At 39.8% G+C, this 25,718-nt stretch overlaps 1 protein-coding gene and 1 long non-coding RNA gene across 2 annotated transcripts; both read right to left on the reverse strand.

The window, feature by feature from the left end:
• Positions 1-10,395: 10,395 nt before the first annotated feature.
• Positions 10,396-19,098, reverse strand: LOC135475797 (uncharacterized). Its single transcript, XM_064755740.1, has 6 exons — positions 18,491-19,098; positions 18,090-18,242; positions 16,507-16,641; positions 16,153-16,197; positions 14,779-14,938; positions 10,396-11,126 (listed from the first exon to the last, which is right to left on the reverse strand). The coding sequence occupies exons 1-6, from the start codon at positions 19,047-19,049 to the stop codon at positions 11,006-11,008; spliced, it is 1,173 nt and encodes a 390-aa protein (XP_064611810.1). The 5' UTR covers positions 19,050-19,098; the 3' UTR covers positions 10,396-11,005.
• Positions 19,099-21,655: 2,557 nt separating this feature from the next.
• LOC135461485 (uncharacterized) lies at positions 21,656-25,082 on the reverse strand. Its single transcript, XR_010443360.1, has 4 exons — positions 24,908-25,082; positions 22,900-23,045; positions 22,280-22,435; positions 21,656-21,736 (listed from the first exon to the last, which is right to left on the reverse strand). It is a non-coding gene; the product is annotated as an uncharacterized LOC135461485 (long non-coding RNA).
• Between the last annotated feature and the right edge of the window lie 636 nt (positions 25,083-25,718).

The following is a 25,718-nucleotide window of genomic DNA, read 5'->3' on the forward strand; positions in this document are numbered from 1 at the left end:
TCAAGTCCGCTGGAGTACGAGTCAGATTATAAAACTTGAGCAATACTGGCACTTTCCACCACCAGGGTAGTGGCACTTTCAAACACCAGAGTGGTAGCACTTCCAGCACCAGAGTGGTGGCAATTTCCAGCACCTGGATGGTGACGTTCTTAAGCATCAGGATGGTGGCACTTTCCAGCACCAGGCTGGTGGCACTTTCCAACATCAGGGTGGTAGCACTTCCAGAACAAGGGTGGTGGCACTTCCAACACCAGGGTGGTAGCACTCCCAGCACCAGGGTGGTGGCACTTCCAACATCAGGGTGGTAGCACTTCCAGCACCAGGGTGATGGCACTTCCAACACCAGGGTGGTAGCACTTCTAGCACTAGGATGGTGGCACGATTCAGCACCTGGGTGGTTACGATCTTCAGCTTCAGGATGGTAGCACTTCCAGCACCAGGGTGGTGGCGCTCTTCAGCATCAGGGTGGTGGACCTTTTCAGCACCTGGGTGGTGACACTTCTCATCACCAGGGTGGTGGAATTATTACCACCCCCCACTTAAGCCAAGCTTGAAATTATTGTTCTCGCCTGAGTCAGATTATGAGCCCGGTTATAAGACTTTAAACTGAACAATACTGGTGCTTCTCAGAACCGAGCTGACCGATTGGTTTCACCAAGCAAGCTCAAACGCCGATTTGCGCGACAAGCAAAGATAGACAAAGTATTGCATTGTCAAACCTTTGGACTACCGATCTGAACTTGGATTTTACCTTAGGACTAGTCTAATTTGTCCAGGGTTAGTGGACATCAAGAAGAAACCATTTTACCTATTGTAGCCCGGCGTTACAGTATGTTGTACTATATATCTTACAAAAAAGATAGAGAAATAAGACTTAAGATGTCTTGTGAAAGAGGGCCCAGAGCAGCTAAACCGAGACATACCACGGGCTGACACAGGCGATAAGCCCGCCAACTGTAAAGATGCAACGCTACACGCCCAATCTACCTTTGTTAGAGGTATACTAAAAACCAACTGGCAGTGTATCCATACTTTCGCAGTACTGATGTCACCAAGATGATACTGATCTGGAATGAATAGTTGACGCATTTTGAATCGAATATAACCACCACGTTAGGAGGATAAAAGTGTTTATCCTAAATTTTATTTCACCAATTTTACTCATTTTGGTAGTCTATAAATACTATATAATCTATCGGTAAAAAAACATGACATGTTTTTTGACCTAAAAAAATTTTCATCAGCTGCTTTTTTTTTTCTTTTGCATACGATTTCACTCTAAGTTTTACATTAATCCTATTATATTACTGTACACCGTACCAAATTCTCTGATATCATCACTGGAACTTTGCTTGTGAGAGCAGTGAAAACGACCGATCACAACGCTGAGCAATAAAAGTAGATATTATAAGACTACATGGTAGTTCCAGTGACGCAGTAGATTAGCGCAAAGAAAAAAAAACAAGAGGCTGATATTTAACAAAATATTCCATTTAGATTTCTGTGTAATTCACGAACAGAAACAATGTTCACTTGAATGAAAAATGCAAATAAATTAAGATGCAAATCGTTTCTACCTTGCTCCTAATACATAGACATTATGAAGTTGTATAGTTATCTATCTGTATATCTATATCTTACTAAAACACACAATACCATTTATGCAAATTAAAAATACGTAAAAGACTTGCCAATACATATCTACATAATAATCTACCATTCAGTCCACCTCCACCACTAAGCTACCATAGCCGTATTTTAATCCACTGGCTAAAGAAAAATCATCTTTTTTTTTCATAAATTATATTGAAAACCTTTCCGTGTGTTTGACAAATAAGATCTACTCTACAATATGCTGACGGGAAAACCTCTTTAAAAAAATAAAAACAACAAGCGTATTTATGAAACAATTCACGTATGCATAGATTTACTTATGTAGGACTACACACTAAAACAAATGTTTCGATTATAAACACATTTCTGCTACACTAAATGAATGCTTCCAGGTGTTCATTTATACAGATAATGTTTATTAACGAAATGTGTTTATTATAGCAAACATATGAAACACTAATATTTTAATGTGATGAATATTGAGTAACCAATCGATATACACGTAAAAGTGTTTATTATGTAAACATATCTTCATAAACACTTTTTACATGCTTATCGGCTTGCTACAATTAATAACACAATGTTTACTGGACTATTTATGTTCATCGAAAATATCTCCCGCAATTCACGTTTACTGTAATAAAACAATCTTTAATTACTAAACAGTCTTTATGATTAAACATCAGGACGTATTTATTAAGTGTAAATGAATGGTGTTTATAAACGAAACACTTGTTTTTTGCGTGTCCGATGAGTGAATACAGAAAACATTCACAATGTCATCAAACATTTTAGCAGCTCCACAATTATAGTTTGAAATGAGAGAAGATGTCAAACACTTGCTGAATGTTTGAAATATCACAAAGATGCAAAACATAAATATCTCTTTGGGAGTATGTATCAATAAATAGCCTGGCCTACTATAACTTAAAAGATCAACATAAATCTCAGGTTGATGGGTGTAAGAAACATTTGGATGAAGAAGACGATGGTGTCAATGAAAATGGCGGAGAAAATTGATGCTCGAGATTGTTTGGATGTCCGAAAACAAGCACAGTAATGCGCTGTTGCTTATAAAACATTTCAATCGAGTTGCTTGCAAGGACTAAGAATTCTGCCAAGTTTGGAATAATTTCACATACTTGATTTCTCAATAAATAAATGTAAATGGGTTACAAACATGCATCCAAATTTCTTATACTACCCACAAAAAGGTGGTTTCTCGAAAACTGTATCAAGGAGAGCCGATTGCAACTGTTTCCACCAAATAAATTCTTTCCTTATACCCTCTGGGCAGTTGTAGATAACGATTATTTCCCCGGCATAAATCTGTGCTATTTCTGTATACCTTTTGACAGTTGTACATTACAACTATTTCCACCAAACAGAGGATTTTTCTGCATACCTTCTGGGCAGCTGTAGATTACGACTACTTTCACCAAATAAACTCATGATCATTCTGCATACCTTCTGGGCAGCTGTAGATTACGACTACTTTCACCAAATAAACTCATGATCATTCTGCATACCTTCTGGGCAGCTGTAGATTACGACTACTTTCACCAAATAAACTCATGATCATTCTGCATACCTTCTGGGCAGCTGTAGATTACGACTACTTTCACCAAATAAACTCATGATCATTCTGTTTACATTCTGGGCAGTTGTAGATCATCTACACAAGAACGTAAGGCGAAAACAGTATCCCACGGCAGATAATTTAGTTTTAGTTAGTTTTTAGGCATTTATAAACCACGTGTATGCTATACAATAACAACCATGTTTTGCATACTTATTACAGCTATAGAGCAGAATAGTCAAACGCGTGCCTTGAGTCAGTCAAGACTACTATTTACAAACAGAAGCAAACAGTATTATATTAACTTATGCACACACAGTTTAATGGAGTTTTTTAGGTTTCAACATGGCATGAGTTGAGGTTGAGCATTATACACAAATGTCATGTGCTGCATATTTCACAGCCTTTTAAAGGTGCTTGCAGAACTATACAGAACATACACTACAATGTAAGGACATAAGCTTAGTTTATCTTCTTTTCTTTAACCTCTTTAGATTTCAAATACGCCTTGTGGAAAAAGTGTGCAAATAAAAGGAAGTAGGTAAAGTACATAATGGACGACCATACTATGTTTGAATATGTCTGTTGACAGAATCCCCCGTGTTTCTTAACTGAGTACGTCCACACATTGATCGTAACCCCAACCACCATCTGCAAAATCTGTGTGCAGGTGATTCCTATCTTCAGGGCCACGGGGATGCGGATGCGGAGGGCGGCCAGTGTATAGTACAGATACACGAAAGAGTGGGCAATGAAGTTCATACAAATAAACCATCGTCCAGCGGCTGTGTAGTTGGCGTAGCTGAACCAGACGTAGATGAGCACGGTGGCGTGATGATACCAGTGGAGAAATATCAGAGGTTGTTTGCGTAATACAATGAAGACCGTGTCTCCCAACTCCACTACTTTGGATAACGCAAACAGGGCGGCCCAAGTACTGGCTACTGGGAAGTTCACGTGGGTGAAATCTATAACACATATGGAATATTCGAAATTGTTTGTTTTCAATACATGGAACATTTCAGGTAAGGAACGCAAAGTACCGATTATACTAAAGGTTGCCAAGGCCCCGTTCCAAATGACTCGCGCGACTCGGAGATTGAAGGCAGGGCGGTCACGCATGAGGCGACGCCCGGTGAAAATCACTGCGATGTACACAACCGTCAGCAAAATGCTGTCCGTCCATCGCCTCTCGATGTAATTGTGAATGCTTTTCTCACGTGATCCGTTCTCAAAATCGAACACGATGGAGTAAGCCCCTGTCGCCATGATGATTGCTCAGACTTTTTCCTGCAAAGCTTAGCTGCGTGGCCGGTTAATCCTCTTGGCGAAATCGGCAGTCCCCAACAGCGAACAACGCCCTCCTGTAATCAGATATGTGCAAGGTCAGGGCATGTGTACCACATGCAGAGTTACTCTGCTGAACATTTAATGCACTATTAGTTCACAACAACTGCCACCCCCACTATGTCTAAAGCCCACAGGGACTACAGATGCATTCAGATCTCAAACGTGTTGAGGAGTTTTCAAAAACGGGGAGGGGGGTGGAAGCGTGGGGGTGGGGAGACTATTAATGGGCATTTGGCTATAACAGTACATTACAGGCAAGGGCTAGTGGGTCACAAATGTAGCACACTTTTCTCTTAAAGAGAGACAAAATTGTTATAGTACGTCTACCGTGTCCATGTTGTCTCAGTGGTATCGTCCCCCATAGTGCACATTCCATTTACTGTGCTCTCCACATGTATATGCCTCTACATGTTCTTCATCCACTGAGACTGCACAAAGAATGGAGTATTTCAAGTCTCGGTGCTTGAACACGGTTTATCTTTCCTTTACAGAGAAGACGTCAGGGGTAAAATAGATAGGCGACTTGTCTCGATAATGAATAATACATGAGAAGGCCAACGGACAACACGGTCATGTAGAGTGGCCAAAATGATTAGTATGCCTGATTGACCCATAAATAAATTTTAATACATCATCATCATTGTCTTATTAGTCAACAACATACAACGACCGAATGGAAAATGATTAAGTTCAATGTTGCAACAGAAAAAACTATGTGACGGGATTGTTTTTAACAGAGAAAATATTAGATCACGTACATACGATGTATGTTTACATTTGACACCTCACACCTTACATGCCCGTCTTGGAAAAGGAGACAAAACCAGTTGACTATACACACATATATGCCAAATACTGAAGAGGTGTGTGATTGAAGGGGTTGGTGCTAGAAGATATCCGAAATAGCCAGCACAAAACGCCACGTGTTGCATGACGCTAACAACTGTTCCCTTATTTGGTACTGTAATATATATCATTCACGTTCGACGTTTACTTAACCAGTGGTTTCATCTTCGGGTCATATCCCATGGCCTGCAGATTACATAGTCCAAGTGTTAAATTTAGATAATTCTGTTTGCTTAAGTTTATCGTGACCTCCGTTGTCTGAGCCAAGCTTGATATAAGTCCGGTCCAGAAAAGGCCACGTGACCGAGCCGCGTGAAACGATGGGTGAACGGCCGATGAGAGCCTGACGAACGAGTCACTATTATATTCATTCACATGTGGCTCAACGAGGTCATACGACCGCTGTGTGCTCTCTCTCTCCACAGTGCAACGTCGTGGGAGACTAGCTGAGTGTGCCAGATGGCGGACGATGTGTCTTGTGACTCGCATGTGTGTAGAGCCAAATGAGGCTGATATAAGGCTATGTTTAACAACACACTATCAGAACAAAACGGATAAGAAAATAATGTCACAATTTCTCCGTGCATAAATGGATGCCGAAAGCGCTTCACGTGACGTATTTACCCTTAATTAATGCATCACAACATTCGTTTCCGCCATATACATGTACAATCCTCCGGTCTGTAAACCGGCATGGTATTAGCTAAGAGTACAATCAGAATGAGGCTTAGAGATACAGTTCCTGCTCCCATACATCCCCATCAAAGCTGCACAGCAGTCAAGATTAGCATTTAGGTTAGCATACATGTGTATATATATAGTGAGCCCTCACTGTTGGCCTACATTCCAGCCATCCCGGAGAAGCACGCCTCGCTCAATACGCCGACATCAGTTTAGTACAGTAGCTTTTTGTAAATACTCTCCACAGATATGAAGTCAAAGTTTGAACATAACAATAATGCGGTATAACTCATATCAAAATTGTGCTAGGGCTGTTATCTTACCTATCTCAGCCACGCGAAGGCTCCGAGCTGAGCTTACTGTTTCCTGGCTACACGCTTTCCTCCCAATGCGAGGCTGGAACAGTTATTTGCTGACAGGAACGCCCGACGGGTCACGTGACTCACCTGTCGCGATGTCAGCGATGTAAGGCGCAACGAGTGAAGACTTCGTTAGATATTTGCACCCACTGCCGAAGGACAGCCGGACCATGTGGCCGCTCAGGGGTAGACTGTCAAAGTGACAAGGATTTAGAGTCTTACGGGGGACAGTATTACCGGACCCTGTGGCATGGGTAGACAATGAGCATGGATGCAAACATTCCCAGTGATAAAACCCGAGTATGCAACAGCTTGGCGACAGAACATCTCTGCTGTATACTCACCTGTCGCCATTGTTTTGATAAAAAGCCAAATTTATTAATGGGATGCCGAAACCCAAGGTGAGGACAATGTACATACACATATAACACCATTCCAGCGAGACGTTCGGTAACAGTGTACACAGTTATATCTGACCCGCTGTATAAAGAATAAAGCCCGGCATACTCTCGGTTGTGAGTCGCCGAGTGGTCAATATGCAGAAATTAGGAGCACAGTGGGCTAGTGTTCAACAGCCGATATATATAGGGCCTGTATGCATGTGTGTGGGTAGATTGAATGTGTCAGGATTGAGTGTATATGTATGCAATCTGTTTGATCTGACAGTAGAACCATTCGATCCGATCAGCCTTTATGAGCAGTCTTGGTAAGATCATGGGAGTATGACAACAGATAGCTTTTTGACTGGCCACCGTAGCTTAATTGTAGCTGATGACTGACAATATATCAGCTAAAATGCATGGTTATCCAAAACGCTTTAGCTGGACAGGGATAACTGTATAGTAAAATTAAAAGTAGTTGGGCACCATGGCGCATCTCTGGTCTGATACATTTCTTTTGTGATTCTCACAGCATGGTCATTAAATTCCAGTTGCCACAAACTGTGATCTGCATATACTGCTCGGCGTTATTGCTCGGAAACTTTCACTGTGAAACATATTTATTACGTTTCAAGTCCCATAGGCCTATACTAGCTGTAGTATGTGATGTGAAGCTATAGGCCTACACAAAGATGACCCGGGGTAAGACGGCTTCATGCTTCAAAGGTATATACACGTCAGTAAGAAAGCGCACAGTTGTGTCTTACGCTCTTTTAAATCATGTGTACGTATATAACAAAAAGCAGTGTTAACTTCAAACTGTTTATAATTAAGCCCTTGTTCCGCTTCGCTGGGCTAAATCCTCTCCGTACAAAATTGCATTTATCAACTACTGACATGTCCCTTGCAGGTCTATAGATAGAGTTGATTATTCTACGTGTACATTGCATAATACAAGTATTATTAAAACAGCTACGAAGATCGAAATGACACCAATTATTTAAATCCTTTATTAATCAAGGTAGAAAATGACTAATGCTTGGGTTTGTGAGATATGCTGTATGTTTCGATCAATTTGAATTTGATCATGAATTTGTTATTTATTTATTTGACGGTTATCTCACGCCATACTCGAGAATGTATATATACTCACGCTTTAATACTTTGAATATTTTTAAAATACAAAATACATTCAAAGTATTAAAGTGTGAATCACTTCAACGAAGATAACGCTTAGATGACATTATATTATATAATATGTCATGTAAGTGTTATATTCGTTGATGTGACATGTCATGTAAGTGTTATCTTCGTTGATGTGACACACACTTTAATACTTTGAATATTTTTAAATATGATAAATGCGGTTACTTCGGGGTTTCCTCCACCTTTAAACTTACCGCCATCGTATAAATTAAACATTCTCGAGTTTGGCGTGAGATAACCGTCAAATAAATAAATAACAAATTCATGTTCAAATTCAAATTGATGTGTGTATCATATGTGTGTGTGTGTGTGTGTGTCATCTAATGCCCGTAGTAACCACATTTGACTCGACCCAGGAAATGAATTTGAATTCATAACTTCATTAGCCATGGGCTAGATTTGAGGCATGGGTGTAATTTACTCAACTAGTAATGGTCTCTACTTAGAGACATTATTACATTGGTGTTTTACTCTGTACTCAAGAATATTTCACGTATACGACAGCGGCCACCATTATGGTGGGAGGAAACTGGGCACAAGCCGGGGGAGACCCACGACCACCCGAAGGTTGCTGACAGACCTTTCCACAAGCCAGCATGGGCTGGAATTGAACTCACAGCGATCGCATTGGTGAGAGGCTCCAGGGTCATGGCGCCGGCGTGCTAACCACCTCGTCCACGGAGCCCCCCTCCCAACCCCCATGTGTGCTAATGTGGAGGGAATCCTGTATCTGATAATAAACGGAGTTTTGAGTTCGAACTCTTTATTGCTAAAAGTAAACAAATCCTACCGTAAAATATGATATGATATGGTCAAAAATGTTAAGCAGCTATTTTGACCCACATTGTGGATAATTTCGACACACTGTTAGCGGCGTAAGACTTACAGGGCACCACGAAGTACAGATGAGTGTAAAACTAACGGAGAAATACTTTATTTCTAAAATCACTTAAACTTTGTTTCCGAACTTGTTCTTCTTTATGTATACAGTACATCTACATGAAGCAGTGTGACCGGGCCTGTCGGATAGATACGCGAGCGTGTATTATGTACATATAACTGAACTGCATCTCTCTCAATTCTCTCCAAGAAAAGACTTGCTAAGGAACTCGTTAAACAATATGAGTATTTCTATTTCTATATCCAAAAAACGAGCGCACAAACATGACTATGCGGCCTTGTAGATAGTTAACTGTACATAAAGGCGGAGCATTTGTAAAAGCCAGCTGTTACCTAAACTAAATACGTGTTAAAGCAACACTAACGTAGATGGAACCAGGTGCGTCAGATTTCTGGTAGGAAATGCACCAAATGGTATAGGTTATTGTATGTTAATGTGTTACCGTGTTGATCATAGTGAAAAATTATATTTGTCATTCAGGTCAATTAAAAGTCTCAGTACCCGAGAAAATATGAACCGTTGTAAACTAACTGTTTTGAACGAGGAATATCTACAGATGATTTATTATTTACAGATGTAAATTTGGCTGGAGCAATCATCAAGGAGAATATAGCACAAGACTAATGTACATACATACCTATCCAAATCCTTCGAAGCTTTTGTTTCTTTGGGAGTTTACATCCCTTTCAAAATTATCTCAATCTCATTATAACGGACATATGGCTCGCCGTCTGGGTATGTATTATCTGTACAGCCTACGTATGTGCCTACTGGTATGTATAAAAGTTTCGATTTATTTGTAAAACTTTTAGTACATGTACAAGTCTTTTATGCACTTGTGTACAAATGATTTGTATAAGTGGACAGATTTTGTAAAATAATTTTTATTTGCACAAATGTATAAAAGATTTCCATATATGTGATAAAGAATTGTAGGCTAAATACATGTACGAACGAATATAGGCCTATGCACATAGGCATGTGCTATAAGCTTTAATTTTACATACGCGCAAAAGAATTGTACAATTCCTTTACAGATATGTGTACTTATAGAATAAATACTGAAACGGCTTCCCATAACCCTAACGTTGTCTTCTTGTAACAGGCCAAGTCTGAGCCTCACCAATACATTAGTGGTACCTTACTTCGGTCACCTGGCCCACATCTTTATCAAGGACTGGCCTGCAAACCATACGAGTATACTGCGACTGCCGATTTGAGGTAGTCTCAAAGATATGACCAGACTCTCGTTGAACTTCGACCTGAAGTTCAAGAGGCATACCATCCAATTCATAGAGTAACCCATTTACGAAAGCCTTGGCCTCAGCTTGGTGAAGTTGGTGAAGGCACAAGTTTCCAACACAACATTTAACATCATTTTTGCCGGACTTCAGTTCATACAAGAAACTTCGATTACTGGTATGGTATTGATAATGTATGTTGTGTTGAACTTTAATAAACAATAAAACAATATATGACTGATTGCTGAAAACAAATGCTGAAAGTTTATTCCAGACGCAGTACACAACAGGAAATCATGAGAAATAGTCGTTTAAATCACAAATCTTAAAATACAACATGTTAATCTGACATAAGACGGCGTTAAATTATCACATTTTCTAATCACTTTGTGAAGTACTCAATTTGGAACAGTTTAGAAATTATTACGCTAAAACTTCTCTCACCAATGCCAAAATTTTGATTTAACGTTATTAAAGCTATATATAACATTTCACTTTTAAGGGGCCACACACAAAATGCACTCGTACGAAGGATTGCGCTTTATTATATGCCAAAGCATATTATATGTACATATGCGACGATTTTCACACAGTCACATCCTTGCTCAGTGTTCTTTTCTTTAATTCACAACCCGGAAGTACACAACACAAAGAATACTTCTGTCATCCTCATTAAATATTACACGGTTTTTTTTTATCATAGTCTGAAATTGCCTGTTAAATCCTGTTTATAATGAAGCTTCAGATTCCGCTAGATACATATACATTTGCACGTTCATCAGTTTTATAATCATAGTATTGTCGTGTTTAAAACTGTCAAATAAGACTGCTCCTCGTAAAACAACCGGTTACAGGTGAGGTTTCGTAACCGTTAGGTTGTATCCAGGTGTTGGGCATTTGGGCATTGGACAGCATGTAGCATCGCCATAGGTCATCTTACACTCGGAGGGTATTTTCCATCCAGGGCAACTGTTATCCAAAAGAATAGAGTTACAGTATACATTATGAAGGGGTGTATGTTTAGGCAGAGTATACCTATTTGGAGTTTAATTCAGGACTGACTGTAATATTTTTTGTTTACTGGGCCGGGTATGCCCGAAAAATCCGCAGTGCAAACTGTATGAATCCTTATGAGCGAGTGTGTACATATGTGCCTTAGTTATGCCAGCCGTTAAACGCGTGTAGTTGTAACATATCGAATTCATGTCAGTATCTCCAACTTGCTGCTTTACTAGAACGACAGCGTCTATTTTAGAAATCAGATGGAGAGTGATTTTGATAGACTGGGCAGTTTTGTGAAATCACTCGCACTATAGACGACATGCATCTGTCGCACTCGCACACGTACAGGGATGAAACGTAAGACTGCGAGTTATAGGCTCTGTACTATTTCAACAGTCCTGATCGTCTGACACTCCCAGTTTGTGAATATGAAAATAATACAGACAAAAGCAGATTTTTACAGAATTATGTTTGTCATTTTTAGATGGCGTGGTTGTAGTATATTTCAGCCTATTTCCTATGTGGACGTGGCTTCATTTTTCAGCTTACTATAGTATAAGGCTGTATAGACAACATTAATTGTCACGGGAACAGATGTTTGGTGTGGAGTTGCAGTTACAGTGTGGAGGCGAAGGTACAATCCAGGAGTATATTATTACGGTTTAAATATGTCACTGATGCCTCAATGCATTGTACAGCTAAAAGTATATACATTTTTACATTTTTCTCCTACTTCTTAACCGCTTTGGTAGCCCAATGGTTAGAACATCCGTCTAAAAATCGCAGCACCCGCGATCAAACCAGGGTAAGGTCATTTCAAAGACTTTAAAAATCGTACTTGTTGCCGCTTCGCTTTGGGCTCAGCACAGTGCGGTTAGAGCAAGGAAACAGGGCTGGTTGGAATGGTGTCAGTATATAATGTAACTTGGTGGCATGTCGGCATGGTGCTTCGGTGACGGCAGCACTTTGGCGGCATGTAATCGCCCTACACAGTATATGTACACATACCTAATGACCCTTTGTTTTCATATGACTAAAAAATTGTTTTTACGGTTTTGCTCACGGTACAATATGAATGAAGACGTGTGTATGCTTGGGAACACATGACGAGGAGAAATAATTCGGTGTGTGTACATATATTGTGTTTTCTTGTTGAAGGGTGAGTCCATGCCGCCATTGAAGACATCAGGCATGACACCCAACCGAGTCACATTATACTGACACCGAGCCAACCAGCCATGTATCTCAGTGCTGAGCAACAAGTACCGCGATTAAATCTTTCGTACGATTACACCTGGGTTTGATCCGGTCTTCCGACTTCGAGCAGAGCGCTCTAACCCTTAGGCCACTGAAGCGGTTTAAATGAAGAGGTAGAGCATGGATCATCTGGTCCAACATATGAAACACATGTAATAGGTACTGTGTGTGTAGCCATGGTATACACAGTACATATGTTCGCTGTGGATGTTACCGTACACTCATGCACTATGTTAGAATAGTTAGACCTAGTACAAAATGGATGTATATAGTAAAGGTATATGGTCAAATAGGTATATAGGTATAAATTACAAATCTGAATAAAACTAAGAAGAGATCGACAAAACGGCAATCATGAACGGGCTATTTATCTAACAAGGGTGGCAAGCGCTACATAAGAAACTACGGCAATCAGCAGTAGTGAATGCACTCGGTTGATTGTCTACACGTATACCGGTACCGTGCCCAGAATGTTACCAGCGACTCTCGGCTAGCTGAACTGCTTTGTGCCGTGACTGACAACATGTAGCCCGGGATGAAGGCCTGCAGGCTTGGATATTTCCGACACTTACTTGCCCCTGTTACCAGATATTCGCGCGTCCAGTGTGCCATACAAATATTGGGAAAAGAGGTGGGTCTTTTATGTGGGCGCTGGAAAAGATTTTTTTATTTGCCACATAAAATGATAAAGACTGGCTGTTTCTGACTGGATATGATCGCCAAAATTTCGATGAAAAATTAAAATAAATAAATTAGCATGTGTATGTAGAATTTTGCTGTTACTTTTCGTTGTTTATGCTTCGTAGTTGCCAAGTGTACATAGATCTGTCACCGAGTGTAAGTAATCCGCCTTCAAGTTCAACATGCTGACCTACATATAGATTGCACCGCTTCATGTTGATGACGTTATATAGTTTTGTTCTCATACCTTCAAACTGTGTGCGGTACCAACCTATCCCCTGTGCGGTTGGAACGACCCTGCTGAACGCCATGACGTTACTCATCGACAACAATGCTGGGTCGCGTGAAAAAATACGATCCGATATATACAGTCCACGTTACTATTCTCTGTGTAGTACGCATTTGGTAGATGTGTGAGAATGCTAAATATAACACACATATTCTATTAATTCAACAAAACCATTCTATTAGAGTAACACGATATTATGAATGTGCAAAATATTCAACACAATATTGTGTTATAATAACAGATTTTTAGCGTGTACCTTTACAGGATATCTTCTATTCGGTTTGCCGTGCATACTACTATAGTGATTAACAGGAATTTGATTAACCCGATTTCGCAAAGCATGCACAGATTCGAACAAAGCGCCTGACTGCACAAATATGGATTCCTGCTGGATAGACAGGTGGGTTTAATGCCAGCTCGAGATGTCAAATGTCTGGCGAGTTATCTGCCCTATAATCCATGGGTAAATACCATCACTAATCCAATCACTGATAATTGCAACATTCTCAAATGCCAGTTTATGGGCATTGCTTCTAATAGCGAGGGAAGCATTTGAGTTTAGATAAATATATTAGAAAAGCATTCGTAATTGTATCCAACTTCTTCCCAGTGAAAAATAAGGCCACGTAAAGAAATTTAACTTTTAAAAATTACGCCTGCCCAGTGGAACGTCAGGTTAATCAGTTTGGATTTTATTCTATAACGATATAGCTGAAATACCTTAAAGTTTTACTTATTATCTTTAAGATAAAACAAAATACATATAAAAATACGCACGTAGGACGGTCTACCAGCAATCTGGGGATGCTCGTGAATTTCCCCCGGGCTGTGCCCGGTTTCCTCCCACCGTAATGCTGACAGAAGTATAAGTGAAATATCGTTGAGTACGGCGTAAAACACCAATCAAAAAAATAAATTTTTACATTTTAGCACAAATACTTAAATGTATTTTGTCAACTGCGGCCAGCGGTATTTCCTTGCACTACACTCAGTAGTTATAGAAGGTGTTTGATATTACCTCACAGAACAGTATGGATGAAAGAGGTAACGGCTGTCCTTCCTCACAGAAAATTGTTTTATTAAAAGTCAGTAAAAAACGGTGTAGTAAGTAAACCCTTATCACCAGGAATACTGTTATGATCATTTTCTTGGTTGGATTGGTATCAGCAGGAAAGCCATACAAAGCAATCGGTGTCGACAGGATTCCGGGGTATTGAGGGTCTTCTATAGTAAGTTTTTAACAAAAACTACTTGCTATAATTTGCCAGTTGTGACCTGCGATATTTCCGTGTACTATACACACAACAGCATGGAAACTGTTTGAGCTTACCTCGGCGAACAGACAGAAATACCTGATGTCTTGCACAGTAAGATTTTAACACAAATACTTACTGTAAGTTGCCAATTGTCGTTGGCGGTATTATCGCGTACTCCACGCAGTAGCCACAGTAGGAGTAGCAGTTGTCCTTTGCCCAACCTTTGTACTTCTCATCGTGACAGATACTGTGACCCCCATAATGTTCACAGTTCACGCGGTCTTGACAAACGCGAGCTGCAAACAACCAGATGAAACCCATCTGAGTCAAACCTCATGTTGACTATCGTCTGGAGCTTAAATCATCTGACCCATAGCGGTTTTTGTCAAGGCTAAACATGTGTCGTTCAAAATGTATATTTTGTTTTCTTCTTCTGCTGTAAGGCTAATTCTGATCATCAGTTATGTCAGTCGTAGGTATTTTTGCACCGTTTAGGGGTTGGATCCGTGAATTACGGACTTTATCAGAGGGACCACATGTATGCATATATCGATAAAGTATCCCACCCAAATGTTCAAAAGGCGTACCTTTCTATATTTCTGTCAAAGTATCACACTTCAAAGACAGCAAGAATGTTATCAATTTTAACCAATCAGGCGCAAGTTATTTCTGTGATTTGATTTCTATAATAAAAAGTTGATTTATAAGCACGTCAGCACATATTATGGGCGTTTGGGTCTGTTCCCTATGCAAATTGATCGAGGGCCTTTCGCCACCTCGCTATATTCCTTACCCTGACTGATTTATATGCACGTCAGCACATATGGTTGTGGGCGTTTTGGTCTGTTCCCTATGCAAGCCGATTGAGGACCTTTCGCTACCTCGCTATATGCCTTGCCCTGACTGATTTATAAGCACGTCAGCACATATGGTCGTGGGCGTTTTGGTCTGTTCCCTATGCAAGCCGATAGAGGACCTTTCGCTACCTCGCTATATGCCTTGCCCTGACTGATATATAAGCACGTCAGCACATATGGTTGTGAGCGTTTTGGTCTGTTCCCTGTGCAAGCCGATAGAGGACCTTTCGCTACCTCGCTATATGCCTTGGCCTGACTGGTGAGGTGGATATGCGGTCTCAGAGGTCATTAGTCTCAGCTTCTTCTCATAGGCATGTACCGTTCTATAGTGCCAAACAAAATTTAAAAAAAAAACGAATTCTAGTAGTGAATAAAATACACCCTTTATAGTGTTACGTAAAACACACCACACCAAGTCAGGTCATGAATAAAATATACCCTTTCTATAGTAGTGAATAAAATATACCCCTTCTACAGTAGTGAATAAAATATACCTTCTATAGTAGTGAATAGAATATACCCCTTTTATAGTAGTGAAAAAAGTATACCCCTTCTTGCACGGTAATGAATAAAATACACTTTGTTTTGTCGCATCCTTGGTATCTCTCAGTAAACTCTTTGTATAACCTATTTCGTCAGGTACAAGTACATACGTGTGGTTGGTTTAGGAGTCGTTGTAGCTCTGGTTGGTGTACCAACTGAAAGTAAGGTGAAAAGTATGTTAATGGAATGCATTCAATGTCCAGTATGGTAATCTAACAACAGTACGTAATGATCAGTTGTATAGCTCTCGTCAACAATAACGTCTATGAACACACAGTACACCTGAACAGTATGCCATCCTACACAAAAGCATCCCCATTGGTGATGTATAGATTTTATTCAGATGGCCATCGATTAGATTACAAAGTAATATCTCCATTTTTCTTTCAGTCTCGTGGAAACGAGGGTATGTTACTTTACTCAATGAAATTAATTTCCATATTCAGTGCTGTGTCAGTGCTTACTGCAGGGCGAGAAGCCACAGTAGGCTCGGCAATGTCTCAGTGCCCAGATGCGCAGGTCAGGCCTAGTACATATGTCTCCGCCGTACTCCACGCAGTTTGGCAGAATGTCCAGGCAAGGTGGCTGTGAGGTCGTCCCTACAGGTGCAATAAAGTACATCAGTTGATAATCATGCTGTGGCGAATATTATATATACTGCCGGCAACATGAGTTCACCTGACAAGCAAAATGTCACAGATTAGTTCGGCTTCAGTAAACCAATGTAAACGAAACCAACGTTGCTCTAAAACTCCATTATTACGTTTTTGCTGAAGTCTTAACTGATTAGAAAAATCCATCATTAGGTAACCTGTTGGTAAATTATCGTAAATTGTATTTACATTTGCCGTCTTTAAATTAATCATCCTTAGTACAGTACTATATCTGTCTTTACAGACTGGCTCCACTGTGTCCTCGAATGCTTCATTTTGCGTACTGCCCAGTTTCTCTGAATCAAGGCGTGATAAGCAGTGTTTAATTTCATTATGGTAAAGTGTATCAAGCGCCTGTCACACCAGAGTTACGACTAGGTACGCTGTCTGCGATTCGCTGTAGACGACTGTAACGTAAGAAATGGTTTGCGGTCACACCTAAACTTAAACACACTCTTGCAGGACAGTTTATTCGCGATAGTCACATGACGGCATGAACTCGAGAAAAAATGTGCTTACAATTCATGAAGGTCTTTTACGACGCCCGTACGAAGCTGATACTACAAAGTCTAAGTGATTATGATCAGTTAAATGTACATACATCATAGATGATCACAGCTGGTTTTTGTGCATGCCAAGATTTACAAAAATTTCCCGCCTTAAAGGCAAAGAAAACACTGATTAATAAAGTATTTGTCAGATAAAAGACCATTAAACGCTGATAATACAACATAATGAGAAAGCACTTAATTAGTGTTCAGTCTTGATATGTTTTGTGTACAACATGAATCCTGAGGGCTATCTTAATTGGTTGGTTGTTGAGCTGTGGTCAAGTACAGATTTGCACATTTCCTGACAGGTGCCACACATTAATGGACATCATTACACGTACTAGAATAGGAATTATTTCTCGTGATAATGCATGTCCTAAGAAGTGTACCTAAAAACTGGACAATTCGTGAAATAAAGAACGCAGGGCGTTCATTATGTAATTAGGTTATCGCCGAGGACTTTCGGTGTTTGACCTCAGCTGTACGCCTGGTAAGCGGTTACAATGAGTTCGGTCTATTATGTAACCGCTTTCCAGGTGTATAACAACCATCAAATGTCTTAGGCTCAGGTGATAACCTCTGCTTATACATTGTCTATTACTACTAAGCAAATGATATTTTCAACCCCTTATATGCTTTCTGTTTCCTTGTTTTCATGGGGTTTAATTATTTTGGGGAAATAAACAGTTCTCCGTCACAAAAATGACATTTCTTTCCTTTCTATGTAAATCTTAAGTGGAGTTATTTCTTTAAGGTTATGCTGGGAGGTTTGTAGCATTATTCTACGATTCTGCATTACCATCAAGACAAACCACTTGAAACTCAGACTATCAGCTGACTTACCATTACAGAAACCACACCACAAGGGGCAGTGATAACTTGACCAACCCGCGTAGTCTGTACATACGTCCTCTCCATACACCATACAATCTTTGCGATCGTAACACCCTGGCTTTGCTGTTGATACCGCAGTAATGCTTGTATTGGGAAGACGAACTGTAGTGATAAATTGGCAATTAAAACAAATTCTTGATCTCAGGGGTTTAAGTTCTGTGTAAATTCTGGGTTTTAAACCACATTTGAACCTACGTGTATGAACCCACATAGCAGCCACAGACAAACTTTTTCAAATTTATAGTTCCAGAGATCACTAATAAGAGAAATATCTATGAGCATGAACTTGTCAAACGTTATAGCCTGACAGTAAATACTGGTGGCATCGAAGACACGATACAGCTATTTACCTGAACAAGTGGTGTTCACCAATTGGTCTCCAACCTTGTCCAGGTCGGAAAAGCTGTGAATGATGAAAGCGTATTGGTCTGCAGGGGAACTGCTGAGGCTCTTCAGTTCTCCTGGGTCCACAGAAGGTCCCACTCCCACAGCAAAGATGGAGATTCCTAGTTTTTTGGACTCATTAGCGTAGTACTGTGTGGCGTAGGCATCCTTGGAAAAGCCATCGGTTAGCACTACAGCCACGTTTGGAACATGGGGTCTGTCTCCGTTGGGCTTTGTAAACATCTCTTCCTTTAGGTACTTCAATGCCTTGCCAGTATCCGTAGCCCCATATCCGAACTTCATCTTGTCGATAGCGGCGATGACGCTGGATTGAGTCTTATGTGTCCCCAGGTGGAAAACCAGGTTTGGAGAATCGTCAAACGTCATCACCCCGACATGCGTTTTGTTGTCAGCCACACCTAAGTTTTCGATCAGTTTTTTCATGAAGTCCTTCATTTCTTTCTTGTCGTTCGGCTGAAGACTGTTGGACGAATCTAGCACAAATATCAAGTCCAGTTTATCCATCAGACAGCCGACTGAAAATAAAAGCGAGAAATAAGATTTAAAGCTATCCAACAATATTTAGCGAAGTATATCCGGTGTTATAAATGCCAAAAACCTCAGTACATCCAGCATGAAAATAGAAGACTTAAAACACAGCAAATATACAAGTATGATCTGCGTGTAAAATCCTCACTGGACCTTGACCAGTGGAATCACATGTTCTAAACCGCTTGCCAGTGAATCGGTTGCGGTTTTGCGTAACGACTTTTTTCATGTGCCTGGTGAATTTTGTCAGGTGCCTGGTGAATTTTAGCAGGTGGCTTGGGAATTTTGTCGGGTACCTGGTGAGTTTTGTCAGGTACAAGGCGAGTTCTGTCATGTCTAGGGAGTTTTGTCGGTCGCCTAGAGAGTTTTGTCAGTTTCTTGATGAGGAGCTTGGTGTTTTGGCAGGTGCCTTGTGAGTTTTGTCAGGATGCAGGTGAGTTTTGGCTTTTTGCAGGCGAGCTTTGTCAAGTGAATGGCAAGTTTTGTCGGGTGCCAAGCGAGTTTTTGCACGTGCCACACAAGTTTTCTCAAGTGACTGGCAAGTTTTGGTATGTATCAGGAGAAATTTTTCAGGTTCCTGGAGAGTTTTGACAGGTTCCTGGTGAGTTTTGTCAGGTTGCAAGCGAGATTTGTCTGGTAGCAGGCGAGTTTTGTCAAGTGAATGGCAAGTTTTGTCAGGTGTCAGGCGAGCTTTTGCAGGTGCCAGGCAAGTATTGTCAAGTGACTGGTGAGTTTTGCCAGGTGCATAGGCGGTGGTTTTCTATCACGGGAACTATCACGGCCAGAAAATATAGTGGTGCATTTGATTTCACTTGTGACAAAATCATTTCTAGCGTGCATGACGAAAATTTAATTTAACTGCCAATTGCAGCACAGGTACCGCCAACAAGCATTTCATCTGAAAGTAAATGTACTTTGCATATGAAATATGAGAAATTACGGTTATCAGTAGGCGCAGACTTTTGCGATCCCTCAAAGGATTTTTCGGGCTGGATAATCAAAACGGTTGGATTTTCATCGTAAACCAAGAAGACTGCAGTGCATATTTTAAGGCTCATCATATGATCATGTATATCCGCGATAAGCAGCGGTTTTTAGTACCATAGTTGAATGTAACTTATCAAAAAATAAAAATAAATGCAAAATAGAGCAGTTTAAGAGAGAAAAGTTAACGCCATCTTGTTATAATGATAGCCACATTTATATGTGGATCTCTACATGTCTCTAAATCCATAGTTAACCTGTGAACAGCTCAGAAACCGCACCAGTTATCTGTGTTGAGTTCAAGGCCCAGTATTCAAGGTCAAGTGTTTCTGTAGTCAATGACAATCCCTATCTCTCAATGATGTTCAGATAAGCATACAATACTCTGATTGGAAAATCACTGCTAAAGCTGCAGATAAGGTTGTCCTCACGTGTACACGTGACTAAGCCTATGGGAAACTGTATGTAGATTTGCTTCCAACTACAAAACAGATTTACATTACTGTACTATAGACACAAGACATGTCTATTAGTCTACAGGAAAACAGGGCTTACTTTAGACACTACTTTAAAGTACAACTAATTCAGCTTAAAACAGATTCATGACAGAATTGACTGTTATTTGAAATATTCCAAGTTTTGGTACTTCCTTTTTTAATATACCAGCATGAGAAGAAGTTGCATCATTCGAATGATTCGATCCAAGACATGAGTAAAGCAATCTTACGTGTACTAGGCTTGCCTGTGCCGTTAGCTGAAACAAAAGTACAAAATGTTCAATGTTTTCCTTCGTCAAGTTTTACATATGAATTCGCTAAAAACTTTACGCTATTGTACATGACCGAACTGGAATCGCTATCTCTATTAATATTCTGTAGACGAAAGTTTTCAAAACAGATTAATTGTTTATAACACAAAACATTATATCTTGAACACTTAGTCTGTGTGAAATAAGAATACCACCGCATCAAGACCTATTGATGTTACAAAATGTTTTATTTGAAACAATACCGCTTTTCAACAAGAGAATATCATCGAATGAGGACCAGTGATGTTACAAACTCGACAGATTAAGCAATAAGGCTTCTTAACAGAAAAATATCATTGAATGAGGAAACACTATATATACGTACGGATCGTAGCATTGACACAGAGGGCTCTGTTACCAACAGGTACACAGGTCAGTCCATCGGGGCATGTTTTAGTCTTACATTTATCTGATCCTATAATATGCAAAATATCGTCATAGTTCAACAAATGCAGATATCGTTTTAAAAGTGACCTGATGGTCTTGCTGAAAAAGGCCGCTATCATAACAAACTGAAATATCCCAAGTCCTCAGCATTTATTTCCTCTGTGTTATGTTTTTTTGTTTTTTTTCTGTTTTTTTTTTTTTGAGGGGGGGGGGGGGGTATGAAAACCCTAGTCCAAGCCAGTGTTTATAGAGATTGTTTGCAAAAATGTCAACCTCTCATCAGCCATTGTGTACATAGGATTTAATTATAGGCTGGTATTTTTAAAGATTGCGTAATGGGAACTTACGTTATTTGTACTGATTTAATATTATATAATGATATCAATTGATTTTATTGATACAGTATAATTCACTGAGTTGCACATGGTTCTGTTGATACGTACCATCCACGTGAAGCATCACACACTCTGGCAAACTGGTAAACCTGGGGATTGAAAATTGAGAATAATACACAATATTTACAAACTGCATAGCTCCCTTAGTTCATAGTCATGCCTCAGTCTATGCATAGATTTAAGTTATTTTATCTTTTTAGTCTGACCAGAAAACTTGTGGGGTCACAGGCCGAAGCAATCGTTTCCTCAGAAAGTCGCATTTCGTGCACCCCGAATATATACTCATATCAAGAAGCCCATTTGAGGCAGAAAAAAATCTCTTATTAAAAAATATCGGTATCTACGATTCAAATTGTTAGATATTTATAAGATAAAGCTTTTTCTTTACCATTTTTGTCAAATGCGGTAAGATGTTTCAAAACTGCAAAGAACATATGGATAGTTAGCAACAAATCGTATTTACGCCATTAAGCCATGCAGTCATTCCATACCAGAAGGAACTTAAGTCTCAGATTCTGTCTGACACAGTCTAATATTTTTTAAATTATATTTTTTGTGTCTTCCCACTAGATATTATACGGGTACACTGTTTACAAGAAGTAGATGACATTACCACATAAGGCTATTCTTACCCATCCGATTGTTCCGCGGTGACACAGAGCATGTGGGAGCCTAATTGTTCCAGAGTAGGCGTCCACTGTACGAACACGCACAGCGAACCTTTTAGGACACCTTTCACGTATTTGTATGTCATCCCCTTTGGCATGGATACGGAGAAACCTGTAATTCTGAGAAAGTGAACGAGAATATCACTGGTTAAACCTATTCAGAAACAGCAGACCTATATTTGCCTATCTTATATGTTCACATTGCACGAGTTAGCCCAAGTGTAAACGGCAAGGTATCCTAACCTACACGGATTTACAATAATATATTCAATTTTATATAACATATAACTTGAAAATATATAAAGAAATGTAAACAAAGAATTTCTTGTGTGGTTAAAGACTCATGTCCTCATATCATAAATACAGCATGTGGGTTCCATGCTGAAATACTGTGATGTGAAATATTGTGATGCGAAATATTGTGATGCGAAATACAGGTACTGTGATGCTTACTCTGCACGCGCTTTTTATTTGGCAACCCCAAAATGTCACGTGATACATACAAGATCCAAAATATATTTTTAAAATGATCTGATATGTTGAATGATATGCAACGCTGTTATATCCCATACAGAACTACTTACAGGTTGCTTGATGAGGGGTTTCCGCACAATGTCTCGGAGTATTCCTTCTCTGGTTCCACCACAATAACCTCACCTTTATACCAGGGAGGATGGATGAATGATGGTAAGTCACACTGGATCGAGTTTCGGGAAGCATAAACCAGAAACTGAAATACAAACACCGAATATTGAAATTAACGTGAATGGCTGACTTGAATCATTTCCTTTTATATGATCTAAGTTTTAAGCAGTATTAAAGAATATTTCACTTATACGATGTTAACAGGCATTACACAGCAAAAACTGATAGGCTTATACACGTTAAAATAAAAAGGGCTATTTAATCACTTTAGTACATATGTCACATGTTTTCTGTAAAACACCATTGTTTCGGAGAAAACGTTGAAATGATTTACTGAAAGCGTCAATGTTATAAAAAGGGCGCCATCCTATGTTTTAACAACATCGTATGCGTGTTCCACCATATACATGTAACGCGTTTTAAAACGTCTGCGTTCAAATAAAAGCAGCAAGGCGTTTTTACATTAATGCATGTTTTTATAAATACATCTCATGCGTGGGAAGAAACTGGGGTGATCATCCGCAGGTTGCTGGTAGACCTTAAAACATACGACTAAGGAGGAAGTCAGCATGGGACTGACTTCAAATCACAGCGATCGTATTGGCGAAAGGCTCCTCGGTCAATATGCTGCGCTAGCAGGCTAATCTAGAGACCATCTTTTGGAAGCCTCCCCTACAATTATATTATAGTCTGATTAATTTTGCCAGTTGCCTATATTTAGCTATCTGTAAAATCTGTTATACACACTACCAAAATTGCCCTTTGTTTGTAACACGTAACAACACAACCTCTACACATTTTTATGCTAGACATCCATATCGTTACAAAGAATACTGTATGCAGTTAGAATACTTTTTCTAATTCATAATGTTTTTAATAATTATGACACCACCTGAAGCAATGAATTCTTACAGTCGAAACCGAATATTCTTGAGTACGGCGTAAAACACCAATCAAATAAATAAACAGTCGAAACCGAGCTTATGCAGTTTCACATTATGAATTAGAAAAAATGTTTTTCTAAATCTTAACTTCATTGCTTTTGCAAGAATATAAACCTTCAACATGTGTAGAACTTATGGTGTTGCGTGTCACTGACTAACGGCAATTTTGGTAGAGAGTATGACTGATTTTACAGACAGCTGAATATACGTGACTGGCTATTTATGTATTTGATTGGTGTTTCACGCAGTACTCAAGAATATTTCACTTAACCGACGGTGGCCAGCATTATGGTGGGAGGAAACCGGGCAGAGCCCGGGGAAAACCCATGACCATCCGAAGGTTGCTGGAAGACCTTCCCATTTACGGCCGGAGAGGAAGCCAGCATGAGCTGGACTTGAACTTACAGCCACCGTATTGGTGAGAGACATCTGGGTCATTACGCTACGCTAGCGCGCTAACCAACTGAGGCACGGAGCCGCCTCTCCCCCCCCCACCCCCACAACCCCACCCCCCACCGGCTAAAAGAAACACACCATAGGTCATGAATTATATACACTGACTTCTGTGGAGGAGTGGTTAGCGTGTTAACACAGCACTAAGGAGTTTTTCACCACTGCGATCGTTGTGAGTTCAAGTCCAGATCATGCTGGCCTCCTCTCTGGTAGTAAGTGGGATGGTCTATCAGCAGCCTACAGATAGTCGGTGGTGTTGCAGTTTTCCTCCAACAATAATGCTGGCCCTCGTTGATAATGTGAGATATTCATGAGTACGGCGTAAAACACAAATAAAAAAAATAAATTTCACTTGAAACACGCTTGTGTAATAATGTCCTAGGAGTTAACATTCCAGGTCTTATCTTTCAATAAATGATTTATTTTCAGTAGTTTAAAGATTGACCTACGAAATAAGCTCATAATATCGGCGGCCGATGGGTTTTCCTACTTTACTAGACCCTTGATACATTACCTGACACTTTACATTTAAGGCTAATGTTTGGCTGACCTGTGTTGGAGTCTGTGTGAAGGGTTTCTTGTCATTATACACCTGACCGTTTAGAGTGACAGTACCAGTACTCGGGTAGTCCTCAACTATTATCGTCACCGCGTAGTAGCCGAACCCAAAGGAAAGCAGAACTGTGGGCGTTATTGTACAGGTATCCTGCAAAAAATACGAAAATATTAATTTATTTAACGCCTATCCACGATGTGGCTGCAAATTTGCCTATGTGGCATTAAGCCATAATAATTCATTTATTTATTGAACGCCATAGTCTAGGTCAGTTTACACGTGACGAAAATCGGATATTGTAAACCACCAAGCTTTAGTAAGTTACTGATAAACTTTCCCGCGCGTGACCATTACAAATCTAAAATCCACATAAACCGTCATATGAGCGATGTCGATAACTTATTGTTACAAAGAGCCCAGGAACTTGGAAAGCAGAGCAATCAACAAATTCCCTGTTCACGGCTTGGATTGAACCTTGCGATCTAAAGAAGGAAAGATTGAATGAAATTCCAATCCAAAATAAGTGTTGAACCACTCAGCTTTGACACGCTTCCTGTATAGAAAATATCTCAGCAAAAAAGGAATCGTCTCATCTATGTGACAGAATCAGACATAAAAAATGATAACTGACAAATTCATAAATTGCAATAAATAGCTGTAATGCGTTAGACCTCAAGCAAAACAAAAAGAATCAATTAAGTACCTGTTTGAACTCACCCGATTCATTAAAGAATATTATTTTACGACAGAAGTATCAAATCTAAAATCCACATTGGTCCATAGAAATCATTCTATTCTAGATCCG

Source organism: Liolophura sinensis, chromosome 1 (assembly GCF_032854445.1).
Source record: "Liolophura sinensis isolate JHLJ2023 chromosome 1, CUHK_Ljap_v2, whole genome shotgun sequence".
NCBI classification, from domain to species: domain Eukaryota; kingdom Metazoa; phylum Mollusca; class Polyplacophora; order Chitonida; family Chitonidae; genus Liolophura; species Liolophura sinensis.

Bases quoted from the DNA above. Each gene is read 5' to 3' on its own strand.
- LOC135475797 (XM_064755740.1), bottom strand. From the start codon at position 19,049: ATGGATAAACTGGACTTGATATTTGTGCTAGATTCGTCCAACAGTCTT. The intron at 16,642-18,089 runs GTAAGTCAGCTG...TTGCACCTGTAG, and splicing joins GTGGTGTGGTTTCTGTAATG to GGACGACCTCACAGCCACCT. The intron at 14,939-16,152 runs GTATGTACTTGT...GGTTGTTTGCAG, and splicing joins GACTCCTAAACCAACCACAC to CTCGCGTTTGTCAAGACCGC.